This window comes from Populus nigra, chromosome 19 (assembly GCF_951802175.1).
Source record: "Populus nigra chromosome 19, ddPopNigr1.1, whole genome shotgun sequence".
NCBI classification, from domain to species: Eukaryota; Viridiplantae; Streptophyta; class Magnoliopsida; order Malpighiales; family Salicaceae; genus Populus; species Populus nigra.
In genome coordinates, this window is record NC_084870.1 from 5,060,793 (window position 1) to 5,080,172 (window position 19,380).

A 19,380-nucleotide genomic window follows, 5' to 3' on the forward strand; every position below is an offset into this window, starting at 1 on the left:
CAGATTTGGGAGCCAATGAAGGATTAATCATATATTTTTGGTTCGTCTTTTTTTGTAATTGTTTTTTTACATGATATCAAAAATGGAAGTTGGTCTGAGAAAAACCAAAAGAAAACCATAAAGCAGAGGATAGCTTAAAAAAAAAAGTAGAGGAATCATGACAAGAAGAAAGTGTCAAAGGGTATAAGAACCAGATATGCATATGATTAATCCCCGAAAGGAGCGTACAAACTAACATCAACTCAAACACATGGTTGAAAGTCTGCTTGCCAATTCAATTCAATTCAAGAATCATGACCCAGGAAAGAGAGAATCAATACAGGATTTTTGTTTTTGTTGCTAGCTAGACCATGACTTTGGCTCAGAAAGGCACGATAATAACAAAATATTACGACGACTAAAGAAGTAGGGTCAACAAATTATTTCTCCAAGGATGAATGGGGGGTGGAGCAGCACGGTAGCTTGGTGTTGCTTTTCTTCTGAGAATTTTGAATTAAAGATTACAATGATCACAAATGGCCAGTATACAAAAAATTCACTTGCCTAAGAAAAAAGAGAAGCAGATTACAAATTTTATTGTACAAACGCACCAATGTCCCCACGGTTAAGCCGGTACAGCCTCTATGGGTGATGATTGGTCTTCATCCCCGTCAGTAGTACTTGCTGCGGTTTCGACTTTCTTCTCTTCCTCTTCAAACCCTTGCTTAAATATGTCATAATTTGAGACCTCACTTGATTTGAATGGCCGCTCGCCCAAAACTCGAATCAAGTCTTCTTGGTGGAGAACTTCCTTCTCGAGCAACAACTCTGCAATCTGCGCCACCTGTTCTTTGTGCTTTTCTACGAGTTGTACTGTATGGCCATAGGCCTTGCCCACCCACTCACGCACTTCACTGTCAATAATTGCTCCTGTCTCGTTGCTGTAGGGCTTGGTCATCTCAAACGAGTCCTCCTTTTGTGGGAAAGAGAGGAGACCAACCTTGTCACTAAAACCATACACTGCAACTTGGGCGTATGTCATTTTCGTCACCTTTTCCAAGTCATTTTGGGCTCCAGTTGAGATTTTCCCCAACAAAACCTGCATCCAAGAGAAATCCCACGCATTAGTTTCATAGCTAAGACCCTGGGGGCATTCAACTGAGTTGTTCATCAATTTACCAATTTTTAGTTTCCCTAGCCCCTTTATCCAATTCCAACTGTTTTTAACTTTATAAAAGATGCATGTGAAGGGATGTGGGTTGTTTTAAACAAACACTAGCAAACCACAGTTCAATGCTGCCAATGGAAAGGACAGCATTTCATTTCTTTTGAGCATATCACAATTCAACATTATCTGTTGAGGAAAGGACAGCATTGTAGATACCTGTTCCGCTGCTCGGCCACCAAGTGTCATGCAGGTCATATCAAAGAGTTGCTCCTTGGTGAAGAGTAGGTTTTCATTTGGAACATACTGGGCAAATCCCAGAGCAGCTGTTCCTCGTGGGACGATTGTCACTTTCAAAAGTGGTTCTGCATGTTCCAAAAACCAGCCAGCAACAGCATGACCTGATTCATGATAAGCAACCGTTCTGCGTTCAAGCTTGCTTATTACCTGATTTGACAAAACAGGAACATCAAAATTGATCATTATAGCTCTCAAAACAAGAGGACTGCAAAAAGAATCACCATTATTCTGCCAATTAAGGATCCTCACCCACAACTGGAACTCCAGATGCGAGAGAATCCTCTTAACTAAATTACATCAGACAGCTCAAATACAACAAATAAAGAAGATTTACCTTGTTCTTCTTCTCCAAACCACCAATCACTCGATCTACAGCTGCCTCAAAATGTTCCATTGTAACCAGTGATCCTTCACTCCTTGCAGCAATTAGAGCAGCTTCATTACAAACATTTGCAATGTCTGCTCCAGCAAATCCAGGAGTAAGAGCTGCAAGCCTTTGAGAGTAATATGATGGCTCATGATCAAGTTTGATCTTTTTCAAATATATTTGAAATATCTGGTCACGGCCTTTAATATCAGGTTTGTCAATGCAAATTTGGCGGTCAAATCGGCCAGGCCTCAACAGAGCTTTATCTAAAATATCAGGCCGATTTGTACCAGCAAGTACAACAACTCCAGCAGTAGTTCCAAAGCCATCCATTTCTACAAGCAATTGATTAAGGGTACTTTCCCGCTCATCATTAGAACCGGAGAACCCACCACGCCCCCTAGCTCTCCCAATCGCATCAATCTCATCAATGAATATGATACTAGGAGCACACTGTCTTGCTTCTTGAAACAAGTTTCTCACCCTGGATGGTCCAACACCAACAAACATCTCCATGAAATCTGAACCAGATATAGATAGAAAAGGTACACCAGATTCCCCAGCAGTTGCCTTTGCTAGAAGGGTCTTTCCAGTTCCTGGAGGACCGACCAAAAGAGCACCTTTTGGAATCTTCGCACCTAGCTCCTCATACTTCTTAGGGCTCTTGAGAAAGTGCACAAATTCCATGATTTCTTGCTTTGCCTCATCACAACCAGCAACATCTTTGAAATAGATCTGCAGTCCCAAAAGGATGGGAGAAACAACAGATTATAATCAATATCTTTCAAAATAAGCTTCATGCTAAGTACATGGGTACTGCAATAAATTGGTAAATTGCTATATTTAACAAAACAAATGGAAAGCTAACCTTATTCTTGGAGTTTTTATCCGCTTTGGTTACATGAGCCTTCCCTATGTTGAATATTCCACGGCCACCCTTTCCACCACCACCACCGCCAACACCTAATCCACCTTGCATTCTCCGTCCCATGTACATGAGGGTTCCCAAAAGCAATAGCGTAGGTGCAAACCTCATCAGTTCTTGGTACCAAACCATTTCAGAGGCATATGTAACTGGAACATAGTTATGAGGGTCTATTCCCAATGCTTCTTGGGCTTCCTCCAACTTCTCCTCGAAAGTGTCAACACTTCCAATAGTGAAGTAGTACTTATGTTGGCCCCCGTGACCTCTAGCAGGGACACCATTAACTGGACCTTGAACAATATCATCACTCGTTTGATTCTGTGCTGCGCTCTTCACATACACTTTTGCAACTGATTTATTAGAAACAACTATGTGATCCACTAGCCCTGGTTCCAAAAGTCTGTTTTTGAACTCTTGGAAACTAATCTGTCAAGAATAAAGTACATGGAGAAAATTTAAGAAACAAATGAACTTGATGAATTCATATTAGGACCAAATGAACATGGAAAAGGAAAAAAGAAACACACGTTATGAATTGCATAATGTTATGCCATGCAAAAACAAAACCACAAGTGGACAGGTTCCATAAGAATTGCTCAAAGAGATACCATGCAAGCAGGTTAAATAAGGAAACCTATCACCTACTATTCAAACCCGAATGATATCGATGAAAAAAAAATGAACTAGTTACACGTATAATTAAAATCAAGTAGTTGATGCTTAGGAAACCACATTAATTGAATGCTAACTGCCAGTTGGTATTATGAAGTTAAGATGATGGAACCAGGTTTGTTGGCATAAACCACTCTAGCTCAGAAAATCATTTGGTTAAAAGACACAAAGTTCATTAGCAGATAGAACTGTACATATTAAATTGCAAAAGAAGAAGTTGTTAGGCAATTTGTGCAAGTAGACTGTTTTGAGTTCCCTTCAGCGGTAGTCATAATATTAGTAACTTATGGCTCTACTTCAACGAGATTTTTACTGTCAGATCCACAATTTCTCCTGCAGAGGAATATGACATTCTTCCTCAGAGCTATCAGGACACAAATAATTGATCCTTTCCAAAATATATTATGAAAAAGAAAAGAAAAACATTCTCAAAAACTTCACATGGACTACATTCCTTTTAATGTCAATTTTGTCTGTTATTTCCGTAACTTCAGCAACAATACATCGATAAATTGGTTAGTTTTGATGATCCTACTGATTTAGAAAACAATTCTGACGTGCAGTTGAAACTGACCCGAATGTAGTTTGGTACACAGAAAAAATAAATAACATGAAAAACAAGAAGCTTTTAGCATGCCAAGCCAAAAAGTTTAATAGGAGTGGAGGCAAAAACAGCACAAAATGCTGTAAAGGTTATTATTACTACGATTACCTGTTGCTTGTCACCATCACCAAAAGAGAAGGGATAAAAAAGCAGTTGAACCACAAATAAAGGGGCAAGTAAATAGAATGCCTTCATGAATGTTCCCTTATTAAAGTCTGACTCGTCATGGTCTGCATTCGAAGAATTCTCTGAAATTGAAGAAAGCAAGAATCAATAAAAGGCAAATTGGTTTAGGGCTTGCCCTCCAAAATAAGCAATCCAAAAAAATTACCTTTGGATTCAGATTTCTGCTTTTCCCCTTTCGGAACTTCCTTCTTTCCCTTGGGATAGAAATTCTCATAATCTGCAAATCAATCAAAAAGTCTCCAGGAAATGATAAATGTCTTATTGACTTCCAAACAAATCTTATTAAGAGGAAAGCAGAAGCTTACTCTTCTTCTTAGGAGCTTCCGTGGAGAAAAAGCGTCGAATTCTAGGGTTTGCAAGAATGGAATTTAAATCGGATAAAAAAGGATTATGAGTTCCTCTACTTCCAATTGAAGTTAAATAACCTCTCAGTAACCCTAACCCTCCCCTTCCATCGATGAACCCTCCTTCTATGTTGTTAATAACCGCCGAGGATCTCAAAACACCGCCATTTCCAGCACGCAGTGTATTCTATTAATGGAAAAAAAAATCAATCGATCATCTCAATACAATTCAATTCAAGCAAAACCAAAAGAAAAAAGAACTCACAATAGAGCGGGAGGATCGAGAAAGAGAACGGCCCAGCTTCGAAAATATCATTATTTCTGGATCATGTAAAATGAAAGATGTTTAGGTAAGAAATCAGGGACCTTTATATTTTTGGAATATAAAGAGGAAAAATATATTCGTGCAAGGTCTGTCTTCCTGGTTTTATAGGAGAAATAGAAGGGATGGCTATGGGATATTTGGGCAATGGGCGGGCAGGGATTGTTGAGGTCAGCCAAGGCGTTAGATTTTTAACTGGACTACTTGCTTAACAAGACAGACCCATGGATATATTCAATTCCCACCCACCTCCAGTCTATAACTATTTTTTCAACTTAGAAGAAATACTAGTTATTATTAATTAATTAATTAATTATTAACAAGAATATATCACTTTTCCTCTCCTCGTCAATTATTGTCCAAATGGAACAGTAATATTTTTTAAAATTTTATCTTTTAAGATTATATTTATTGAAAATTAAATTTTATAATTTATTTTAATTTACTTTTTATAAGATTATCTTAGTCTTATAACTCGAGTCATTATTTTTATGAGTTAATTGAGTTTACTCGAGTTTTTTTATCTTTTTTTGTAATTGATTTTTTTTCTCAATTTCATCATTTACCAATTGGATTAATAGAAATAAATAACATAGTCAACCACCTAAAAAAACCACATATCATCCACCTACCATAACTTTTGATCATTGGAGGTGGCTTTGGTGATTGAAAAATCAAGATTCAAGTTGTATCATCCTATAAATCCGGCATTTAAACCTTTTTAGTTAAAAACATTAAAATAACATCATATAAACATCTAAACCCCCATTTGTGTACAAAACATATTTCAAGAGATTTCTCTTATTGAGCTCCCTACTTACTTAAAAAAAATCTATAAACATCAAAATCACAGTATTGATAATTATAATTTGGTCATTCAAGAGCTTTCGCTTTCCTTTTTATTTTTTTGTTGACTTTCTCCCTCATCTCTCAACATCTAGAAACTGAAAAGTAAAAAATAAAATTTAGGATCAAATCATAAAAAAGTTCAAACAATAAAGACTAAAGATAGAAAAATGAAATTTAAGGAACCAAATTGTATTTCTCTCACCTTTTGAACAATATATACGAGAGGACGTTTTATTTTTTTAATTTCATTTCGATCTTTGGCTTTTGGATTTTATTTTCAAGAACAATCTAAATTTTAATTTTATAAAACCAATCTTTAATTTAATGTAACAATCATGTACACATATCAAGTATGTGAGAACATACAAATCGAAATGGATTACAATATATAAAGCCATGCCTATATAAGTTGTAATTGTCATAACTTATTTTTTGGTTCCTTTCCTCCCCCTAAATTTATCTTTTTCCATTTAAAAAATAAAACTAACAATAACAGAAAGATTGGTAACTTGGCAAAAACATGTTGAGCAAGGTTTCAAATATGTAAAAGAATCAAGCTGGAGTTTTGGATAAAATTATAAGCCTCATCATACCTTATTGTACCCAAGACTGACAAAACAATACAGATTCAAGGTTAAATTAAATAATTATTGAAAGAATCCATATAAAAATTAGTTCTAGAACCAAATTAGATTTTTAATAGGTCAATTTGATTTAATTATGGGTCGAATTAAGAGTTTATTTATGTTTAAGAATTAATTTGGGTCAAATTAAAAGATTTAATTAGGTGCAAAGACTTAATTATACTTTTAATGGGTTAAATTAATTTTATTAGGGACTTAATTGTTAAAAAAATTAAGTTTAGGAGCCTAATTTGAGCTTAATAAAAAAGATTAAAATTTTAGAGGACCAAATTTAATTTTTACAAAGTCAGTTGATTTAAATCATGGATAAATTTGCTAGAAAATCAAAGATTAGGGTTAAATTGAAGAAATTTAAACCCAATAACCAAAATGAAAAGGCGCAGAAATTCATTGTTGATATTGGAGTTTGACAAGGGTAAAATTGCATAAAATTAAAAGTTTGAGGTCTACTAGGATTACAATTAAAAAAATCAAAAGTCGAAGGAATAAATTAAACTTTAGTCAAATCCCTAATTAAAACCCTAAAATGACATCTTTTCATTTAAATGAAATGTTGCATTTTGACTAAAACAGATTGTTTTGGTACAAAACGATGTTATTTGACCAGCACAGAAAAAAAAAACCCTGATGACTTGTCATCTAGCTACTGTTCATCATCTTTAATTTTTTGTACCAGAAATGCTGCTCGGTTGGCTATCTTTCAAGAGTATTTAATGTCTCATCTCTTCACTAAACCGGACAAATAATACACCACTCTAATAACCTGATATCGTAGTACACCCTAATATAATTCTTGTCAGCTAGTTGCCTTTATAGCCATCACGCCGCCACCCCAAAGAGGCTAACCCGATCACCCTTTAGCAGCCAAATTTTTACAGCTCATGATGACACCTTTGAGCTAACAATTGAGATCCTTCTCATTTGAATCAAAAGCCAATATTGGTTTCCAATAAAGACAAAATGTCTCTTTTTCACCCTCTATAAGTAAGAGTGAATCTTGGGCATTGGAGGGCAAGAAAGAAGAGAGAAAAGAGAGCTAGAAATCATTATTTTCATGATTTTTTGTGGTCCTTTTCAATTCAACCTCCCTACATCTTCTATTTACCACCAAACTATCTTCCTGTCATTTTTGCCTTCACCAACACCAACCTCCTACACCAACAGTCATGCATCCCCTTCATCAGTAGCCACCTCCACCTTGAGCAATGACATCTCCCTTACCAATATGACATCTTCGGCAAGACCAACACCTCCCTAAGGCAACAGTTGTCACAGGCCATTAATTGCTCCATCGTGAGCCGCCAATAAGACCGTCAACCAGCAACACCCCCATCCAGCCTAGGTAAGCTTCTCGGGTCCTTCTCTCCTGCATCTTATCTCTTGTTGCATGCAGGACGTGAATTAATTCATGTCTTGTAGAAAAAACCAAGATGGGCTGGACCCATTTCAGGCTAACCGAGATGGTTGGGTCAAGTCCACCCCATTTCTTTATATATATATATATATATATATATATATATATATATATATAAAAAAAAACTAAAAGAAAAATTGTTAAACTTTTCAAAAATCATTTTAAAATTTTATGTGGGTCTATTGCCCTTTTTCCTAACAATTTTGTTTAATATCGGATCGTAGACTTACACTATAAGACATGGACCCAATATAAAAAAATATTTGATTTTTCTCCAAAATTCCAAAAAAAAAAAGAAAAAAATCCAAAAATAAAATTTATTTTCAAAAAACAAAAAAAAATTGTTTTCATGCATATAGCCAAATCCTAAAGGTTTTTCATTCATATCTTCTATAAAGATAAAATCATATTTTTATCATGTTTTTAAAAAAAAATACAAAAAAGGATATTGTATTCGATTTATAATTATCCATTAGGATTTGACTAAAATACCAAAAATGTCATAACAATTAGTTTGTTATTCAGAACGTTAGGAATTAGTTATATCTAGGAAATAAATGCGATGTTAAATCTAGGCCTTAGAACGATTAATATTTAATCTAATAAGATAGAGATTTCTTTATGAAGAGAGATCTACCTTGAACAATAGATGAGACCAACGAATAGAAACATGAACTAGAAAAATAATCGATCAACAATACAACTTACCTTAGGTAAGGTGTACTTGGGGTGATGTATCTTTTCCTTGCACAACGAGTCCTCCTTACCCGGACTCTCGCAAATCATTAGGTTTTTTAATAACTATAATATAAGGTGACAACTTTTGAACCCCATAATCATAATTTTATGATTAAACCTAAAAACTCTTTTTTAATATCAGGAGACAGCTTCATCATTCGTTGTTGTGCACAACACGATAATAATGATAAAATTAAAAATAAAAAGTTCTATGTCAAAGAGTAAAAAATAAAAAAAAATTAAGGAACCGAAAAGAAAAAAAAGTTATGAATAGTGGGGTGAAAAGGCAAATGTGAGTGGGCAAAGTATAACAACACAGTAAGATAATGTTTTTTTTTATTTTTTAATAGTATAATACACTTTTAAAAATAAAATGATAAATAAATTTTATTAATATCAATAAATTCACTTTTCAACATTTTCTTATAAATAAGTTCATATTTTGTTGGAAAATTATTAAAAATATCTTGTGTTTTGAACATTTTGGTTACCAACATTTTATACATTGTAATTTACGTATCCAGTCGATGTCAATTTAAAATAATTAATTTTACAGTTCATACTGAGTCATTGCTTCGTCAACTCGATCAACAAAAAAATATCTAAAATATTACAGACTTGACATTATAAAGTTTTTAATACCTAATGAGTGCTTAAAAATATTATTCACAAAGACACCACCCTTATCATTTCTTTCACATCATCTCCTTCTCACTGGAAAATGGCGACTAGCCAGACCCTCTCTCTCCACTAGCCTCCACATCAACTCTCTCGACACTGCCTAATAGACCAACGTCGTCACACGACAACGCCCCCCTTCCAGCCTCCACTGCAAATACCAAAACCCACTCACCGCACCACCCCGTCACCACAAAACCAGCAATACCAACACAGCAGCCTTCCACGCCAGCCACTCAAACCTCCATCGTCAGCCACCATCAACTACGGTACGTAGCTGCACCACACCAGCACCACGTCTAAGAAAGGAATCTATGGCTTTGATAATCTTTTCCCTTCTATGTTCACCTTCGAGGAGCTCAAATCCTCAACTAACAGGTTTGACCCCAATTGAAGATGGAGGATTTGGGTACGTGTACTTAGACAGAGCACCATCAAGTTGCACTTGTACCTTAATTTTCATGCAACGCGCGATGGAACACAAAATAACAAAATAACCACTGGAATATATTTGGACCTAGGGTTATATATATATATATATATAAGATAATAATCATAATATAGATATAGATATCGATATCATAATTAAATATAAATTTTTTTGGGAAGATAAATTATAAAATGAATTTATTGCTCTTAAAAAATATCATAGAACTTCGTGATCATTTATTTTTTAAAAGTGGACTTGTTAATTAGCACTTTTTTTAAAAAGTATATTAGAAAATATAATTGAACTCAAGATTATGATTGATTGATTTTTTTATATTAAGATGCCATTGAGAAAACATATAACATATAAGAGTATATTAATAGGTTTTCCATTCATTTGTATTTTCTAATGTGTCATGCAATTTCATTGAACCAATGATTAAAATATCATAAAACTCCTCCTTAATTTTTTCACATTACATTGATCCTTGAATTTTTATTTTGTATAATTAAACCTGTTTTAAAACTAAATTATTATCCAATTGCATTATTTTTTGAGATGGAGAGTAGTTTAATTAAAAGAAACAAGTCTAAAATGGATAAAGCGAGTAAAATAGATAATAACTTTTAAAATTGTTTGAAAAGTTTATTTTAGTCGTTATTAGGTGATCGATCCCTTTAATTTTAAAAAATTTAATTTTCATATCAGACATTTATTTCAAATCTTTTTTGGGTGGGAAGAGAGAGGAGCTCATCAGATTTCACCATAGAAAGAAACTTGTCGTTGTAATGATTCCTGCCACAAAAATAATTTATTTTTGTGCCAAATGATTCTATGTAACCAGGGAGGTCAAATTAGAATTTTTTTAATCTTGAAATCTCTTAAAAAACAAATCTGAACTTGAAAAGATTTTTTATTTCATATTGATTAAGACGGGTTTTTGCATTTTTGAAGGTTATGGATTATGTTTATGCTATTGAATTTTGGTTTTCAAATCATGATAATTTTTTGTTTAAAAACCTAAGCTTCTAATTAAAAAAAGATATGCTTTCATAATAACATGAAAAAAAAACCATAAATAAGGAATGAGTTTTGATTGAAAAAATAATTATGTATTTATTTATTGATTTAAACCAGCATAAATTTTATGAATATTTATTTTAATTATCTTAATTTTATATTAAAAAATATATTATTAATAAAAAATATATGTTTTATATAAAAAGAGAAACGCATGAATAAGAAATAAGAGTTTTTATCAATAAAAAATATTTTTTTTATCTAGAATTTAAATCATTATATTTTTAGCTGATATTTATTTTAATTGCCACATAATTTAATTAAGAAAATTAGAAAGGGCCTCACAACACTGCATAGAAAACTGACTAGTGATATACTATATAATCCAATGATACAATGTTTAATTAAATTCTCACGTTCTTCATCATCTACTTTAATAGTCTCTTAACATTCCTTAAATTTGAATTTCTTCTTAATGGAATTATAGTATTAAAAAAGGGTTTTTTATATTTGAATAAATTAAATAGGATGGTTTTTGTCCTCTTAAGCTAAAATAATCTTAAAAAGTACGTGGTTAGATTATTTAGTACAATTTTTATTGAACTAAAATCCTTTTTTTTTTAACCAAAAAAGAAAGAAAGAAGAAGACCATCCCTCAGAATCTGCCAGTTGCTCTGCCCACAGCAGGCCCAGCTCGACCCTTTAATTTCACTAGACCATCAGAAGAATGGGCTGGAGGCTGGAGGCTGGAGGCTGGAGTTGGACTTAGCTAGCCCAGGTCATCAGATAAGAACACTGCTAGATTTTAAACCTATACTCTGGACCAGACCAGACTAGATCATCATGTTCCTGGAAGTTGAACATGAAGCATCCCGTTTATTTTAACGTTAGACTTCCTTAATTGTTCCTTACAAAGGCATTCGCTGCTTTCTTACTGCACTTTACCATGGAAACTACATCAGTTCTCCTTCACTCTAAAACAATTCCATTCAATTTCACTATTTCCATCAACAACAGAAAAAGGAAACTCTCTTTCCGGCATCACGACAAACACCTTCAATCCCATTTATCAAATACCAGTGTACTCTCTGGTCAAAACCTTAAACCCGTAAAAAACCTATCAAACCCTCCTTTTTCATTGTATCTATCAACTTCATCTCTGAAAATAACGGGAAACCACTTGTTATCTCCTCCCAAATGCTCATATTCCGGCGCTGTAAGCACAGAGGGGCTTCAGACCCACCAATTTTTAAAACCCTTAAAAAACCTCTCTCTTGAGAAACTGAAAGCTACCCTTTTGCAATTAACCCCTGTTGATATCATCAAGTGGTCTGCTATCTTATCGGCTGCAATTGCTGCCACAAAATGGACTGTGAATTTGGTAATTAACCCGTTTTTCTGGATGTATTTTAGCTGGACATGGTTGTTTTGGCCATGGTTTGCGGCTATATCACTTGCTGTTTATGGGTTATACTGCTTCTATAAGCATTCAATCGGTGAAGCTAGCATTTTTGAGCAACTTGCAATTGTTACATCAGTGTTCACTTGGTTAACTCTAGTCCCTCCTGCCCATTTCAGTGGATATCTACAAGGATGGCCTTTTGTGTTCTTTTTTGTGTATCATTATTTCTTCTTCTTCAATGTAAGTGTGAGGAAACGTTTGTATGGGGATTATTATGCACGTCCGCATGACCCCAAGTGGGATTTAAACCCGCCCAGATGGTGTCGCCTTTTGTTCTGTGTTGGGGTCATGGCTGGGCACTGGCTTGCAGCTTTTGAAGGGCCAGAGCTGCACCTTATTCCTGGTGGGTGGATCAATGTGGGGATTTGGATTTTTATATTGGCAACTTTGCTAATGCAATATAATTCTACATTTTACCTTGCTAAGTATTCAGAGAAGGTGGTGGTGCCTTCTGCTGTTGTGCAGTTTGGGCCATATAGGTGGGTCCGGCACCCTATCTATTCGTCCACATTGCTTCTCTTTGTGACTTATTTCATTGCGCTTCGTGCACCTTTGAGCCTGTTGTTTGTGGTAGCGGTATGTTTGATGTATTATGCACAGAAGGCAAAAATGGAGGAGGGTTTAATGATCGAGACTTTCGGGGAGAAGTATCTAGAGTACATGAGTAAAGTTCAGTACAAGTTCATTCCTTTGGTTTATTAGGATGGCCTCCAGGTATGCATTGTTGATTTTTCAATGATTTCTCGGATATAAGTAGTTGGATTTTTGAATGAGAAGGAAAAAAATTAGATTACACTATGTGCAATTTTATTATCGTTATTTATGTCTTTCAGCTTTTCTTCATGTAAGTCTATGCATCATGTAATTTGCATGAAAGAGTTATGGTTTTCCAGAGATAAGCTTGCTGGGCATACCATTTGGTCTGGGCATTTTTCTTCTTTTCTTTTCTTTTTTCTAGCATTTGAATGATCAATGGTCATTTTTATTCTACAAAAAAAAACAAAAGTGATCATCTTTTAATATTTCCATGTTTCCTGCATATATAATTGCCAACTTTGCCATAGCACAGTGCTTATTTGAAAATTTTGTTGCTCTAGCAGTTGGCTGTGTTGGCACTACCCATGCCATTTTGCTGTTTTATCCGTTATTTAGTATTTGATAGATAGTTGTTAATAGCTCCGACTAGGGAATCAATTGTGGTTTATTTACGCATGCATGTTGTGTGTTTTTCTCTTGAAGCTAAAGAACACTTCTATTCTGGACATTAAAGTAGGTGGGTGTTGGTCTTTGGAGATCTTCAGCACTCCACATGGTGCCTTGCTTTGTCATGTATGGCCCGTGGCTTTCAAAAATTTGAGCTCTTAGCCATTGTCTTTTGCCTATTGAGTTATATAGGGTTGTTTCAAGAAGAGGATAAAAAATTAAGTTTTTTTAACAACCCCTGTTAAAGTCTACAGTAAAGTGCTGGCAGAATGTTCGTTTGTGATTATTTGGATTATCAAATGTCTGTCGTTATTAGAACTTCTGATGTAGGGTAGGAAAAGGAACAGCAGATAACTGCAATCTAATGGCTAAAATTGAACAAAATTGAAGCTGGAACAAGACAATAAGGCATAGGGAACATAAAGAAACATCTAAAAATCTGAGTAGATTGATAAATAAAAAAAGATCATCTATTAAACTAACCCCCCAGCATCCTATCTATACTAATTAAAATTCTATAGCTTTTTGTAGGAAAAGGGTTCCCTAGTCTTTTTCAACAAGAAAAAACACTTAACCTCCAAGGAAATATTTAAAAGTTAACATGCTAATCATATGACCCTAAATTAATTAAATAAGCATTATTTCAGAAATAAAATAAAAACAATTTCAAAGAAAGCTCCTCCCTCAACTTGATTGTACTGTTTCCTTTGCTCTTTTTGATAAACTAAAAGGAACTAGCCACGTGCATCAAATGGTAGAAATAAGGCAATCAATATTTTAGATCTTTGAGGATTTTCAGAAGATGCTTATCCCAAGTTTATGTTCCTAAAAATTTTAATAACACACAAAAAAATGGAAGTTTTGGAGTTGGTGTTTCATCATTAACAGTCCAAATGGTATTTTAGGAGAAATGTCATAGAACTTGCAATCACAATGATTTGAATCCTCTATTGGTATGTCTTGTCTAGCAAAGTGTAAGCATAGAATGGTGTGGCTAGACCTGCCTGGTGTGCAGTTGTGTTGAACTGATAGTGTGCCTAAGAGCCTTTAAATCTCCAATCTGTTGAAAATTTGCTTAAACCAATAAGCCTCTTTTTTTCATCCTGTAACGTGTCATCTGATATATCTTCTGGAGATGACTTGCTTCAAGAGTTCACACTGCCTTGAGGTTATTGAGATATTTATGTTTGAGTTGGGGGAAAATGCTTAATTCTTTTGTTGGGTGTCTTTACTAATCACACATTATATTAAGAATGCAATTGAAAGACATAGAACCACTGCTTTGGAAGAATTGTGATGGTCAGCAAAAGTTTGTGTGATTAATACTTTCTGTTTTAAATTTCGAAGTTCCCTGCTTTCACCATTTTCTTGCTTAGAGTTTGCATTAATCAAATGCAATTCAGGTTGAAGTCTCTGTCAGATATGCAGCATTATAATGCAGTTTCTTCCACTTGTATAGATTACTGAAATGAAAATGCCGGGAATAGTTTATTCTGCTCTATTAAACCAGCTGCTATCCTGGTTGATAATGATGGTTAGTCAAGTCCCTTAATGATTTTAAGTGAAGAGCTAAAATCAAAATACTTGGATGAATTAGTAACAAGACAACAATGAGCATTGAAATTGATTCTATCTATGAGGAACTACAATCAGCTCCTACCAGTGACGAGACAAGATGGTATAGGTTGTCATATCTAAGAATTTCCTTTATAATTAAAGAGTCATTCATCTCAAGGGTATTTATAAGCAATATGATGACGCAACTATATTACTGTTAGAAAATTAATTGTTCAATTTGGACACCTTAACGAAGTAATTTTCCATCGACAGAGACTTGTGAAGTCTAAAGACAAGTTCAGGTTTCTAGTTTTCTAATCTGGGCGTTTGCTTTACAAGTTATTGAGGGATTTCTTTGGTCATCATGTTTAGCTGTTTTCCCATTTGGGAGTCATCATTCATTTTAAAAGGCTAGTTTATTTAGCAGTAATAATTGTATTTTGGAATTCTTGATGAACAAGGAGTTTACCTATCTAGAGGTACTTTGCTTATTATAAAACATACTACACAAACTTTTTTGTCATCAGATTCATGGAACGGTATTGAGAGTTTTTAAGTTGTGTTATAGACTTGATGCCTAGGGTTTCCCCCCTTGCTCGTCGATACCCTATCTTCTTATTTATTCCTTCTCACCTTCTACTTCTACAAAATCAGATCAAATTCTATCAAAGCATTGCTAAATCACGTATTGACTGTTCAGATTGATCCCAAATCCTAAGTAAAAACTTAAAATTTCTATATTCTTGAAGCTGTCCTGCATAAGCAACGAAGCACAAATATGTAGCATTATGAATGTTATATTCAGCTATAAATTGTAAATAAAGTGCGTCCTGCAATTCTAAATAATGATTCATTAATTTTCTCAACTTACTTTTTATGAGAAAGATGGTGTCGTGATATCATGCATGATGTGTGCATGTCAAATCTTTTGTTATCGAGCACATGTTGTTAGGAAATATAAGTGTTGTTGAATATACTTGTTGTCTTCCATTCTCTGCTTGGAGTTCAGTTCCCTATTATCTAACGAGACCTTATTAGGACAAATACATTTCATTTTTTTCATTTCGACTGTCCATTGAAATTTGAAAGGATAGAAATTGTATGAACCATTTGTGATGTATGATAATTTAAATTTGATCCTAATACGAACTTTAACCCCATCCCTTTATGACTTGAATTGAAGTGTACTTGATTACGGTGCAGTTTAGGTGGCCGCTTGGGGGTTTCCTCTTCCATATAGTTAGTTATGAAGCATTGTTTTTGGATAGGATTCAGCAGTTTATGATTTCTGTAGAAACACCATGGAGCAAAGTTTGTTTATTTTAGGGTCATTGACTTTTTAGGAGAAACATGTGTATCTCAATCCAACAGGGACGACTTGTTGTAAGACACATCTTGATGCCTACAACACCACGGAGCAAAGTTTATGCAGTATAGGTGGATCCTTATCTTTTTTATGATCTACAATTCAGCTGGAACTGTTATGCCACGTGCTGAAGCTGTAGTATTGTGACGCGGACTGCATTCTCTTACAAGCCTACATCTCACGGAAGCTGACCCAATATCCCCTATAATTTGATTGGTATATAGATTAACACTTTAAGTTCAGTCCCAGAAAAAGAAAATCTGGGCATTGTGGAAGCCAGCTCATATGCACATGATAATCAGCTCATCATGATGAGAAGCATATCAACTAACACTTGCTTTGCACCACGTTGTAAGCAGGCGGTTGAAAAATTCAAGATAGAGCAAGAAATATATCACTTGAAAATACGCAGGTTGTTTTCTTCTGATGGAAATCATTCTAGATCACTTTCTTTGATGTTTTCCATTATCATGCAAATAGGTAACCGGTCTTCTTTTGGCTTCATATACCTGTCGAACTTTCCGTGCAGGGATGTCCAGGTTTCCTCACTTGCGTTTATCACCTTTTGATCTCTTTTTTAAGTGTACGATGGGGAGGCTGGCTGGCATGACTTTTCTATGTTTTGCGAACGTGTTTCTTGGAAGTTTACCAGTTTCAGTCCCAGCTATGCGCTATAATTTAAGTATTTTTCTCCATGTGCTTCCCCGTTTCAGGAATTTTTAAGTTGGTTCGTACCAAGTGTCATTTTTAGTCTTGTGATAGATGGGAAGGGGCTATGATTTTTACATGTTATTTGGTACTCACTTCCTTAACGAAATCTTGTAGCCTTGCTACATATGGAAATAGGGATATGGGTTTTACGTACTTGCTTTCCATAATTCAAATATGAAATTGATATATAACAAATTAGTAAAGCTATTAGCAGCGCATGTAAAACTATATGGAAACTTCCATTTTCCTTTGCTCGTGTTCTTCTGTCTGGGACATGCTAATTCGTCTGAGAGACCAAGCTCTACTAAATACATTTTTTAAACAAAAAGCCCACCATAAAAGCTATAATATTCATAAAAAAAATCATCCAGTCATTACGGGAAGAGGAATTTGGTTGTTTTGGGTCCTGGTTGATCTATATAACAAAAATTACGTACGAGGAAACAGCTAGAATGTTTACTTTGACTTTGGATATGATTTGGTTTTGGTAGCACAGTGGTCGAAGAGTTTTGTTTGAAAGTTTTGTTGTCTATAGCCTGAAAACTTAGAGTTGAATCCTTGTAGATGGTCTCTGGGTTTTAAATGCGCATGCAAGTCTCCCAACTAGTATAGCCTGCAAGTCTCCCGACAGTGGAAAGGTGATCTTACAATAAAGGACATGCAAAAATCATGGGCACTGCTGCTTCTCTGGACTTGTAATATTGTTCTGCACGATGGTGCCTTCTCATTTGACTAAAGACATCATCTGGTACATCTATGCTTTTCATATGATTAGGGCTAGCAGTAGCTGTGATTCTGCATATATCAAGTTCCAGTGGCTTAAACCACTAGAACTTCGCCTGTTGCCTTTTTTTATCATAAAAGTTTTCACAAAACCTTTTTCAAGATTTTAACTAGTCATGCTAACCTTTTTTTTTTTTTTTTTTGAACTTTTTATGTCCCTGTCGATATAGTTATTAGTTCTTCTGATATTACTCTCTCTTTTCTGTTTTTTAAAGACTGTTTTAGAATTTTAAAAATAAAAACCAAGAATAAAAAATACCTAAGGGGCAAAGGTCATGTGAATTTGTTGGAGGAGATTTTTTCTTAACACACATCTTTTCTTTCTGTTAACAGATTGAGATTTTAATTTATACTAGATTTTAGAGTCATTGTTTGCTATAGTGTTAGAATTTCATAGCTATTTCATGTTGGGAATGCTTTCAAATAAGATTTGAAAGTTATTCTTCAAGATTTACTATATTTTTTTTAGTTAATTTTAGTTTTTTTTTTTGGTTTGAACTCTTTTATTTTTTTTTCAACTTTGTTTATAATGTTTTTTCTAGTATATAAGCAAAGAATTGTAATATTGAGTTTTGATTAAAGAAAATATTAGAGTAATAAAAATTTAAATTAGAGTTTTTGTTTGTAGCCCTTGTTGTCTTTTTTATATTGTTTCTGTCTTTATCAGTTGATATCAGAACCTTGTGATTTTTTATGGTTAATTATTGTGTGTTGTTGAATAACAATGATGTTAAGAGATGATCATAGAATAGAATATGTTTATGTAGGAGAAAATAAAGAAGTTCTCTTAAAAAAAAATGATCAAGAACTAATGATAGAAAATATATAAAGATGGATGGCAGGATTGACATTTTAGTTAGAGGCGATGAAATTGCATAGGCTAATTGAAGAATTACCATTAGTGAAGCTGAAGAAGAAAAAACTAAAGAATTGTGAGAAGAGTAGTCACAAATAAACCTATTTAATAGGCACAAGAAAAGCTGGAGACAATATATTGATAAAGATGAATATGATTTTGATATTAAATTTTTTTATGATTCTAGTTCTTTAATGAATTTGAATTAATTATTAAAATTCGATGAAAATGATTAAGATGATGCTAAAGGAGAAGATTTCAATATATAAATTTTAATCTTTGATGACTCCATGCGATCTCAGTTAAGTGAACTCTAATCTTAATAATAAAATTATATATGAAAAGAACATCAAATTAGATGTGGTTTTTTTATCAAGTATATTGCGGAGAATGTGCCTCCCTTTTATTGTAGATGATAAAAGTTGTGAAGGAAATATCTAAAAATTCTCTTGGAGGAGAAACCATCACACATTTTGCTGGTAATGTGAAGTTATTCGGTAGAAATTCTTTATTGCTTGTTTTTGGTGTTGTTTTCACCCGTGACAAAATCGGTGGTCTTCTTATATATTTGGGTGTTGCTTTATATGGAAAAAAAGAAGAAGAGATTTTAAAGAAAATTGCTAGATTCTTTAACTTTAAAAAAGTCAACAGTAATTTTGGGATTTTCTTCGAGGAAGCCATGGCGATTCAAGGCATCAAACCAAGGACTGGACCATGTTTAAATATCCTTCCAAGTCACGATTCATTATCTCATCCTGTGAAATTTTCAAGCACACATTTACGCGACGAAAAGAATCTCTCCCTG

General features: G+C 34.1%; 2 protein-coding genes across 3 annotated transcripts; one reads left to right on the forward strand and one right to left on the reverse strand.

The window, feature by feature from the left end:
• Window positions 1–251: 251 nt before the first annotated feature.
• On the reverse strand, window positions 252–5,061 carry LOC133679708 (ATP-dependent zinc metalloprotease FTSH 10, mitochondrial-like). The gene is made up of 8 exons (XM_062102381.1): window positions 4,808–5,061; window positions 4,504–4,729; window positions 4,344–4,415; window positions 4,121–4,260; window positions 2,680–3,162; window positions 1,779–2,546; window positions 1,364–1,591; window positions 252–1,078 (listed from the first exon to the last, which is right to left on the reverse strand). The coding sequence occupies exons 1-8, from the start codon at window positions 4,856–4,858 to the stop codon at window positions 605–607; spliced, it is 2,442 nt and encodes an 813-aa protein (XP_061958365.1). The 5' UTR covers window positions 4,859–5,061; the 3' UTR covers window positions 252–604.
• A 6,400-nt stretch (window positions 5,062–11,461) lies between these two features.
• On the forward strand, window positions 11,462–17,089 carry LOC133679557 (uncharacterized). 2 transcript variants are annotated; one of them, XR_009836172.1, is made up of 3 exons: window positions 11,462–12,813; window positions 13,339–16,637; window positions 16,755–17,089. XR_009836172.1 is itself a non-coding variant. In XM_062102184.1 (2 exons), the coding sequence occupies exon 1, from the start codon at window positions 11,584–11,586 to the stop codon at window positions 12,799–12,801; it is 1,218 nt and encodes a 405-aa protein (XP_061958168.1). In that variant the 5' UTR covers window positions 11,462–11,583; the 3' UTR covers window positions 12,802–12,813; window positions 16,755–17,089. The 2 variants fall into 2 exon arrangements, 1 of the variants encoding a protein (XP_061958168.1); XM_062102184.1 differs by lacking the exon at window positions 13,339–16,637.
• The last annotated feature ends 2,291 nt before the right edge of the window (window positions 17,090–19,380 follow it).